General features: G+C 50.2%; 1 protein-coding gene and 1 non-coding gene across 2 annotated transcripts; both read right to left on the bottom strand.

Moving 5' to 3' along the window:
• Positions 1-2319: 2319 nt before the first annotated feature.
• Positions 2320-2716, bottom strand: LOC127053028 (small Cajal body-specific RNA 2). The gene has a single exon (XR_007774950.1). It is a non-coding gene; the product is annotated as a small Cajal body-specific RNA 2 (non-coding RNA).
• Positions 2717-5630: 2914 nt separating this feature from the next.
• Positions 5631-7845, bottom strand: TMEM167B (transmembrane protein 167B). Its single transcript, XM_050956533.1, has 3 exons — positions 7719-7845; positions 7297-7428; positions 5631-6967 (listed from the first exon to the last, which is right to left on the bottom strand). Exons 1-3 carry the CDS (start codon positions 7726-7728, stop codon positions 6885-6887), a joined length of 225 nt encoding a protein of 74 aa, XP_050812490.1. The 5' UTR covers positions 7729-7845; the 3' UTR covers positions 5631-6884.
• Between the last annotated feature and the right edge of the window lie 2936 nt (positions 7846-10781).

The raw sequence follows: 10781 nt of genomic DNA, 5'->3' as shown, positions 1-10781 counted from the left end.
ATCCAGATTAAATGGCTCTATAGTGGGGGTTTACACCTGTGCAATTAAATGGATTACTTATACTGGTACAAAACAGCCATGTGCAGATCAGTGGCTATACATGACACATCCAGCCCCAGGGTCAAGCCATATGTGAAATGAGTTTGATGATCTCAACTCTACAGCTGCTTTATATTTGTCTGAACTCCTCTGGGGAATAGTTGGTCTCAGAGTAGGAGCAGCCAGTCAGAGGCAAGGTGCATAGGTTGAGACAGATAAGGCTTGATAGAATTCAAGCACCTTTCCAATGTGGAAGATGCTACTGTAGCACTTGCCTGCATTACACCCCGCTCACACCAGCAGCTGCTCATTTCCCCCTCCATGTATGCCTCAGGAACAAGAAACACACACACCAGTTTACTGCAGCTGTGGATCAGCTCCAGCGTTTATTCCTTGGCACTCATTGCTGGGCTAGCCCTGCCTTAGCCTGCACAACGGGGAAAGAGTAACGCTCATACATGATTCTTCACCGGTTTGAAGAACTCTATAGAGTTTCCATTAAAAGAAGTTCCTCTCTTGGCAATAGAAGAGGGTTGCGGTGGGATGGATGGGCAGCTAACCAGCCTTCCAGAATCATGGCTCTAGCCAAATGTTACAGCAGCCAAAAGTGTGAACCTCACGACCCCCAATTCACTTCAGTGCCACATTAACCTCCAACTCCAGGCAGGGCTAAGGCACCTCTATGCTACAGGGACTAGCACCACAGCAAGGGAGTTCTGACTAGCATGTCCCCAAGCCCAGGAGCTAGGTTGATGGACACTTTCTTCCATTCCCCTTGCTGTGCCTACCCCGGGGGCAAGCGTGGCACAGCAACAGCACTGGAGTATGAGGTTTGCACAACTGTGAGCACCATAGCAATGTCAACCCAAAATGTAGACCAGACCTCAGCGGAAATCAACTTGTGGGTTTGTCCCAGAACTCCCCTCTGCTGGGGGGAAGAATTGGAACAGGGGTCTCTCATCTCAGGAGCTTGCCCAAACCCCTGGACATTCTGCTGTGGGTCTCCTTCAATCTCTGAAGCCACTCCACTTTGGATAATTAAATGTGAGTGGTGCATGGGGACTGGACCTTGGCCGTCCCTGAGCTAGAGTCAGTCTCTCTGGCCTAACACAACTTTCATAATTTAGCCACAGTGTACCAGTTTCAAGAAAAGGGATGGAGAGAAACCCACATCACAGTATCCCTGGTCCTAGCAGGCAAGATGGGCAGCTGAATTCCTTTGGGACTTAGGCAGGAGACAGGCATCCACCCCCTAGAGGGAAGCAGCAAGAGGCACCCAGGAACTTCACCCTGAAAACCAAGTGAGGCACCATGTCCAGGCTCAGTGAGAGTTCTGTGGATTAGTGATTACAGTCAACCATGAGCCAAGGATCAGGATCATTTATTTTCTTCTGGAGAATACTAAGCTACTCCAGCCTGCATGCAATTTGGGGAGCTGAACACCAGAGATTACAAGGAGGATTTTAAGGAGTGGAGGGTACCACAGTGTGGCTCAGATTTTGAAAGCTCAGTTCCCTTCACAGCACTAAAATAAGGGGCCACATCTGTATGTTGCATGTTGAGCCTACTTGAAACCACCTCCCCACCCCCCATTGTGAGTGCAGCGCACATCCAAGTATAGTCCTGTTACTGGCAAAGCAGAGTGTCTAGAGGCACAGCTGAAGTCTAGCTAAATACCAGAGCCACGCAGCTAAATCACCCTCTGGCCAACGGAGCAGGATAACAGGCTGCCCCCAGCCACCCTGGGCAACACCACCACATTTAAAATGAAGACTTACAAGAATTTTATTTATTATGAGCTTGACCCCCATCCCCTCCAAACCCGCCGCCCAGCAGGAAGCCCCCGGAGCGGCACGCATTCCTTAGGGAGGAATGAAGGGCCATGTGTTCCAGGGACAGATGGAGCCCCAAGCCTAGCTGGGGCTGCAGGGCACAACGCTTCCCGGGGAACAGTGGCCCGGGCGGCTCACTGCAGTCGGCTGCTCGTGGGCGCAGGCGGGTTGATCAGAGTCTCCCCGCCTGTAGCACAAGGAAGCCCCAGGCAACCCCGCTCCTCGTGGGCCTCCCGCGGGCGGCTGGAAAGGGAGTTACTACTCTGGGGCCACCGTGTGAACAAAGCTACCAGCGGCTGCTCTGCAGCACTTGTTCCGCGCCCTTAGAGCCAGCGCTGCGCGGCCCTGCCCGGAAACACCCCCGGCTCGCGACACACACACACACCCCTCCCCCGAAGGGCTCGGCCGCGCCCCCACGCTGCCCAAGGCAGAGCCCGCGCCGCCGGGCTCAGATCAGAATCGCCTCGATACTCATGGGCCGGGGGCTCGGGCCAGCGCGGACCCGCCCCGCGGCCTCATCTATCTGATCGACTCATCACCTCTGAGCGCCGGACGAGCCGGCTGCGGCCTCCAACTCTGCCCCGCACAGCGCCCGCGGGCTTCGCGGGAGGGGTCTTCTCATCTCGGGCCGGGCGGCCGCCCCCGGCCCGATCGAATAAGATCAACGTGTAGGCGGGATTCCAGCAGGGCCACACGCTGCGCACACACGCCCCCACCCCTGCACATGCACCCCGCCCCCGCACCCCCACGCTCGCTCAGCTGCACACTCATCCCCTGCACACTCACTCACGCGCCGTCCGCTCCCCTGCAGTGCTCCTCGTGCGCAACAGCTCCCTTTTATACAGCCTAGGGCCGCAGTGTATCATGGGAGCACCAGCTGCCTCCATAGAGCTCGCCCCAGACGGGCCGCGGCCTCTCGGGCGCCCTCTTCGGCCGGGAGGATTTCACGCAACCCTCCTGCCTGGATCGCTGCTTTTCACGTCCAGCTCCCTTTGCCCCCAGCCAGGACCGGGGCCGGGTGAGCTGGAATCGGGACATCTCCGCATCTCCAGCCAACAACATTATTTTAACATAATTTAGAAACAACGATTAGCTCAAAACGTGTGTTTTCCTGAGGGGAGATGTTAACACACTATGAGACTTAAACATCCCATTGTCTCACCCACAGAATTCTTCTGCAGAACTGGGAGGAACCTTAAACACCTGCTAGCATCAGTCCCAAACCAGAAAATGGGTACAGTCCACAGTGGCTGGGGCAGCTCCATAATATGAAATTGTCTTGTTTTAGAGATCTGGACAGAAAACTTAAGCTGCACAAATACAAAAGTGAGGTAGATCTGCACATATGCAGGAAGGCCAGGGAAAGTCACTATCAGTTCTCAGGCTCTAAATACTCAATTATTTTCCATGCAGGGAGGAGATTTGTTCCCTCTGTATTTTTCTGTGATTTGCATTATAGTTTGATAAATGTATTCTGACCACCGAGTTTACTTGGCTCATAGCTTTCAGAGCTTGTGTGATTTCTGGCTTTGTCTGTGCACAGTAGATCACACCAGACACAGGCATGCTCAGCCCCAGTCTAGCACAATTCAGTAACACCAGTCACTCCATCTGTGCAGGCCAGGACACTGCTATAACATGCTAACTCACTTCCATGATGTAGCAGGGTCTGGGAACACGTTTGTTTTGTTAGTATAGAAGGGACATAATTTGACTCCTGTGGGCTGTAATACTTGGGTCTAATATTGGTTGCTGGGTTTAGTGTGTGGGTGCTAGAGGAGGTCAGTCTAGATATTCTGCTGGCCTTTGTTGAATGAAATTCCTGCATCTGGTCAACTGCATAGTCAGCCCAATCCCAAATTCTGTCTGGCAGTGCCCTCTGCCATACCTACAAGGCTAGCACACGCTCCATATAGCCAGTAACCAGACTATAGAGAGGGGATGTGTTTTCCAGGCTCTGCTACAATGGGGTTAGTTTAGACTCCATTCTAGGTGACGGCTGAAACTTCCACATTCATTCACCAAGCAGAAAAATCAGAGAAGCAGAAAGAGGCCAAGTGAGAGGAAGGGTGGCATAGAAGACAAGGTGCTAGCATACAACTTGGAAGACTCAGGTTGAAATCCCTGTTCTACCACAGACTTCTTGTGTGACCCTGGGCTAGTGATTTAGTCACACTGTGCCTTAGGTCTCCCTCTGTACAATGGGAATCATACTGCCCCCCTTCATAGGAGGAGTGAGGATAAACATTAAAGATTATGAGGTGCCCAGATGGGGGCCCTAGAAGAACTTACTGTGGATTTTACACCATCTTTAGTATTCAGTCCCTCAGAACACCAACTTAAATGTCTGATACCCTCCCCCTAACACATCTGAATCCGTGCCCAGACCTCCAAGAACAGTATCCATGCACAAAAGTCCCTATTTCAACTGGGCTTTCCTAATGGCTATTGTGAGAAAAGAGGGTTAAGAAGCTCACATGCTGGGTTCCATCCACACAAGTTTTCATGGGAGCTACACTGAGTTTCCATCATAGATGATTAGGGGTGGAAGAGACCTCAGGAGGTCATCTAGTCCAATCCCCTGCTCAAGGCAGGACCAATCCCCAACTAAATCATCTCAGCCAGGACTGTGTCAAGCTGGGCCTTAGAAACCTCTAAGGATGGAGATTCCACCACCTCCCTAGGTAACCCATTCCAGTGCTTCACCACCCTCCTAGTGAAACAGTGTTTCCTAATAGCCAATCTAGACCTCCCCCACTGCAACTTAACACCATTGCCACCACTGAGAACAGCTGAGCTCCATCCTCTTTGGAACTCCACTTCAGGTAATTGAAGGCTGCTATCAAATCCCCCCTTACTCTTCTCTTCTGCAGACTAAACAAGCCCAGTTCTCTCAGCCTCTCCTCGTAAGTCATGTGCCCTAGCCCCCTGATCATTTCATAGAATCATAGAATTTAAGGTCAGATAGGACCATCATGAACATCTAGCCTGACCTCCCGTACATTGCAGGCCACAGAACCTCACTCACTCCTGAAATATCCCCTAACTTCTGGCTGATTTACTGCCCTCCACTGGACTCCCTCCAATTTGTCCACATCCTTTCTGTTGTGGGGGGTCCAAAACTGGATGTGGCCTCACCAGTGCCAAATAGAGGGGAATAATCACATCCCTTGATCTGGCAATGCTCCTACTTATACAGCCCATATGCTGTTATCCTTCTTGGCAACAAGGTCACACTGCTGGCTCATATCCAGCTTTTCATTCATTGTAATCCCCAGGACCTTTTCAGCATCACACACTTGGAGAATGTTTCACAGGGAAGTGTTGTCCCATTAACTGATGTGTACATTAATTGAACAGCTGCCTTTAAGGGGGTCACCAGCCTTAAAAGAAGGTGATAAACATAGCTAAAAATGCCATCTGCATTCTAAGTAGTTCTCAAACTCCACTGCTCTGGAAACAAGAAACTAAACAGATAGGTAACAGTTTGCGACATCAAATCCCTGAGCTGCCCTCCAAGCTCTTGGTAGCACATGGTTAACCAAACTCATTCACATCCCTGCCAACACTAGTGTAACAGGCGCACAAATAAGGTAGCACACAAAAAAATTCTGTATTCTACTGAGACCTGATCCAAAGCCAATGCAAGTCAATGGAAAGACTCCCATTGACTCCAATGGGTGCTAGCTACTAGAAAGACAAACTGAGGCTGGGAAGGGAATACCTCAGTCTTTGCCAAATGAAAATGGACAAAGTCAGTAGGGAAGAGACATTTTATTGGCAAGTTTTTTGTTCAGGATTTTTTAAACAATGGAGAATTTAAAAAAACTAAGCTACAAAAAGTAGTTGAGTGATCCCTTCACTGCAACTACTGTAGGGGATTGATTCCTACATTTCAATCTGGGTGTGCAGAAGCTGGAGAGAACAGCTCAGAGAGGTAAAAAACAAATTGAGAAGACAGGCCCATTGGAGATGGAAATAGAATACAGAATAACATGAGTATAGGAGGCATTTGTCTTTAACAATCTATATACTTTCCAAATATACAAGCTGTGATGTTAAAATGTGGCTTAGACATTATCTTTACTATTAAGTTTAGTTACATAGTGTTCCCACTCCCTCCCCACCTACTCCCTCCTTAGTATAAATATCAAGGCTTGTGTTGGCTTCTAAACCACTTTCATCCAGCACATCATTCAAGGACAAAGATGATTTGTACAGTATGTCAGGGTCCCAGAGAGCAAGCAGTCTTTTAGACACCTGTAGTTCATGCTACATTTACACCAATGACAACCTGCTATCACTGAACAGTGATTTGCTGCCCATTGCAATCCAGATCTACTTTCTGCTTGGAAAACCTTCTTACGTGAATATAGAAGATAGTCTTCAGAACCACGTTAGATAAGTTTCATTTTGTTACCTATTGAGAAGTTTCAGTTGAAGTCTGTGCTTTTAGGATATCATCTCTCTCTAGTCTTAGGCCCCAAAATACGTAGCTCTAACACAAGAGTGTCATTACGGTCAACTTATCTCTCCCCCCCCAGCTGTTCTTACTACACTTATTGGGACTTAAAGGTATTATTCCTAAAATAGCTTAAATGCAACCTGTTCCCATCTATGTTCTGTCAAACTGAAAACTGTATCCATTTTGGTAGGCCCAAGCAATTAATTGTGAAACAACAAGAGGCTTTCCTTAAGCAGACTGTATAATGTTATAAGAAAGAGAATTTGATCTGTATACATATATAAAGTGATCTTTGCTGATTACTTTATAAAGGGGTAGGAAGATAAAAGAACATCTTCTCACTTTGCTGAAAGCACAGAGAACTTGGAGCTGCTGTGAAGAGCAGAGGGTCACTCTCTTGGTTTGGAAAAGGCTTGGTAATGGGTAAATTTCCTCTTGGCATCGCCAAACTGGGCTCTGTCCATTCCATTGGCCTCTCTCCGCCTCAGGTAAGTTCTCCTTCTCAGCAGCTTCTCCCAAACAGATGTGTGTGTCTGCAGCCTTGAGATTCATTTTATGAACAGAACATAAAAAGCCATCACAATGCAGGATATAGCCACCGCTGCATGAAGTCTGGTGCCAATCACTGCAGCTGAAAGACAAAATGAAGATACATAGCATCTCCAGCACACATCTCAGGATGACATTCACTAAAGCTCACAACACCTACGTGTAGGTAACTATCGGACCCATTTTACTGATGGTTTAGTGTCTGAAAGGTTAAACAGCTACCATCCCCTAACAAGAAAGTTACAGTGAATCAGGAGCAGGCCCCAGGTGTCTTGGCTCCCATGCCTTGCTCTCACCTGCCCAGGGGTTTCCCAGAGCAGGTAGCCTCGCGCCCTCCGTGAGTGGAGCTTTGCAACACTGGGACCCCCGGAGTTCCTGCCTGCGCCCCCACCGGCCCAGCCCCCGCCTTACCTTTGTAGAACACGCCCCAAACCCCGCGCTTCTCGGACAGCAGCCAGGCCTTGAGCCGCGGCACCTTCCGGAAGTAGGCGCAGGTGCAGACGAAAAGCAGGCCGAACACCAGCACCCCGTCCAGCGAGTAGGCTGCAAGGCAAGTGGAGCAGAGCGTCACCGGCTGCAGCGGGCGCGGGCCCAGCCCCGCCCTGGGTCATTCCCCCCGGTCTCCCCTCCTCCCTGGCCGGCCCCGGGTCATTCCCCCCTCCCCCCCCCCCGGCCGGCTCCCTCCCATCTCTGCGCCCCGGGGGCTCGGCCAGGCAGGCTGCTGAGAGGCGGCCGCTGGCCAGCGCCGCCCGGCCCGAGAGCCCCCTCCCCCCACCGCGGAACCCAGGCCTCTGAGCTCGGGCAGGACACGCCGGGCTACGCTCGCCCCTCACCATTGGTCATGGCGACGGGGGGGGGGAGGGGCGGCCCCTTTGGAGTCCCGAGCCGCTCCCGTCACCGCATCTCACAGACCGGGGCGCTCCGATCCTCTCTGCGCATGCGCCACGACCTCCCAGCCCACAGCCAACGCGACAGCCGGAACCGCCAGGCAGAGCCAGCCGAGCGCTGAAAGCACAGGCCAGACGCAACCAGTCGAAGACCGAGCGGCTAGGCGAAGCCAATCAAACGACTTTACGCTCTTAGGCCTCCTCAATCGAGTACCGATAGGCGACTCCAATTTTTAAAAAAATAATTATTATTGGTACCAGGCCTAGACCCAAGCTGGGATTAGGCCACTGTGTCAGCGTGGCACACACACTGAAAGATAGTCCCTGTCCCAAAGAGCTCACAGTACACTTAGGCACAGGTATGGTTGCCAGCCCTCCAGGATAGACCTGGAGTCTCAAGGAATTAAAGATGAATTTTTAATAAAAGGTTATGTCATGGGATGAAACCAACCAGAACTGGAAACCCTAGGCACGGAGTGGGAGGGTAAACTGAGGCACATCAAGGGGAAGGGACTGGCCATAACTCACCCAGTAGTAGGATGATCAGGTGTCTGTTTTTTGACCGGAACACCCAGTTGAAAATGGACACTGGTGGCTCTGGTCAGCACCGCTGACTGGACCATTAAAAGTCCAATTGGTGGTGCTGTGGCACTAAGGTAGGCTAGCCCCAACCTGTTCTGGCTCCATGCTGTGCCCTGGAAGCAGCCAGCAGGTCTGGCTCCTAGGCTCTGGAGTGGGGGGCCACATGGCTCCTCACACTGCCCCTGCCCCGAGCACTGGCTCTGCACAATGAGAGGTGGCGGGGCAGTGCCTGCAGGCGAGAACGGTGCGTGGAGCCTCCTGTGCCCCTCCCCCCACACCTAGGACCTAGACTTGCTGGCTACTTCTGGGGCACACGCAACATGGTGCCAGGACAGACAGACAGCGTGTCTTAGCACTGCCCTCCCCCCTGCTGTACCACTGACTGAGAGCTGCCCGAGGCAAGCCCAAGCCCCAACCCCCTGGCCCAGCCCTGACACACACCCCCAACCTGGAGCACCCTCCTGCACCCCAAACTCCTCATCCCCAGCCCCACTCCAGAGCCTTCACCCCCAATTACAGCCCTCACCCCCTCCTGCACTCCAACCCCCTGCCCTACCATAGTGAAAGTGAGTGAGCCTGGGGGAGAGCAAGCCACAGAGGGAGGGGGAATGTAGCGAGCAGGGGTAGGGCCTTAGGGGTGGGGCAGGGGAAGGCCTCAGGGAAAGGGCCGAGCTAGGGTGTTTGGTTTTGTGCAACTAGAAGGATGGCAACCCTACCCAGCAGCAAGTGGCAGAGCTGGAGAAAGAACCCAGCCCAGTACCCCATCCACTAGACACCTCTAAATCATGCCTCAGTAGCTGCACAGAGACATCCCAGTTTCCATTACTATTGCTGAGCTGTGGCTTTGCTGCTCAAGTTTATGGTTTTATGGTAAATATAAGTGAGGGTAGGTGAGTATGTGTGTTGTGCAGGGAGCTTTGTGTTGATTTGTGTGGGTGGTGAACGAGGGGTATTTGCTGCAGCAAGGGGTTATGTATAGGAGCAGCTAGAGAGTAATTCTTGATTTAGTCCTACGTGGAACACAGAATCTGATCCAAGAGGTGAATATAGCTGAACCGCTTAGTAATAGCAACCATAATGTAATTATATTGAACATCATTGTAGGGGGGAAATACCAAAGAAACCTACCACAGTAGTATTTAATTTGAAAAAGGGGAACTATTCAAAAATGAGTATGCCAGTTAAATGAAAATTAAAAGGAGCAGTGTAATAGGGTTCTCAGTGGGCTGGGAGGCCTAGGAGTTAGCATCCACTCAGTCATGGAGAAGTGGTAGGGGAACCGCGGCCCACCACCTCCACCAGATTCTGACCCAGGGCCCTAGGAGGGTCAGCAGTGTTTGACCTCCAGGGCAACCCTCTGAGTTACCCTCTGACACTCTATGCCCCAAAGCAACACCCCTACACCCCCATATTCACCACTGTCATATACTTATATGTTTTGTACAAAGTATGCCTTGTGAGGTATCATTCTAAAAGTCTTGATTTACTAAACATTAATATCTCATTGGATTGTATGTTCTATCATTGTATGTGAAGTTATGAAGTTTTGCTGTGTATGTGTTGCTATGTACATGCAGGGCCACTTAGACTGGCAGAACTGCAGAGTCTCATTGCGTGGATGAGATGCTGGTGTAGGGAGGAGGGGTTTAGCTTTATTAGGAACTGGGGAAACTTTTAGGAAAGGAGAAGCCTATACAAGAAGGATGGGCTCCACCTAAACCAAAATGGAACCAGATTGCTGGCACTTAACATTAAAAAGGTCGTAGAACAGTTTTTAAACTAAGGGCTGGGGGAAAGCCGACAGGTGCAGAGGAGCACATGGTCTGGACATCCCTTAGGGGAAGATCTATTATTAGATAATTTTTATGTCCTAGTGAGAACAAGAGGATGGAAAATGATAAAATACAGGCAGGGTCTGATCAGAAACAGTCAAATAAAGAAGAGTCCCATTCAATTACGTCGTGTAATGGCAGACAGATAAAAGGAGACAAGTTTTTAAAGTGCTTATATACCAATGCTAGAAGACTAAATATTAAAATGGGTGAACTAGAGTGCCTCATATTAAATGAGGATATTGATATAATAGGCATCACAAAAACTTGATGAAATGAAGATAATCAATGGGATACAGTAATACCAGGGTACAAAATATATCGGAAGGACAGAACAGGTCGTGCTGGTAGGGGAGTGACACTATATGTGAACGAAAACATAGAATCAAATGAAGTAAAAATCATAAATGAATCAAACTGTACCATAGAATCTCTATGGATAATAATTCCATGCTCTAATAATAAGAATATAACAGTTGGATATATTACCAACCACCTGACCAGGATGGTGATAGTGACTGGTTAGGGCAGTGGTCCCCAAGCTTTTTGTGGCCAGTAGCACATTCATGTTTTCAGAAGAACACATGTGGCGGGC

The sequence above is a fragment of the Gopherus flavomarginatus genome, chromosome 5, assembly GCF_025201925.1.
Source record: "Gopherus flavomarginatus isolate rGopFla2 chromosome 5, rGopFla2.mat.asm, whole genome shotgun sequence".
NCBI lineage: Eukaryota > Metazoa > Chordata > Testudines > Testudinidae > Gopherus > Gopherus flavomarginatus.
Note: the sequence above shows the minus strand (reverse complement) of the source record. Positions and strands in the feature narration are given on the sequence as shown.

Coding starts and splice junctions, on each gene's coding strand:
- TMEM167B (XM_050956533.1), bottom strand. Junction 6,968..7,296: donor TTGGGGCGTGTTCTACAAAG/GTAAGGCGGGGG, acceptor TTTGTCTTTCAG/CTGCAGTGATTGGCACCAGA.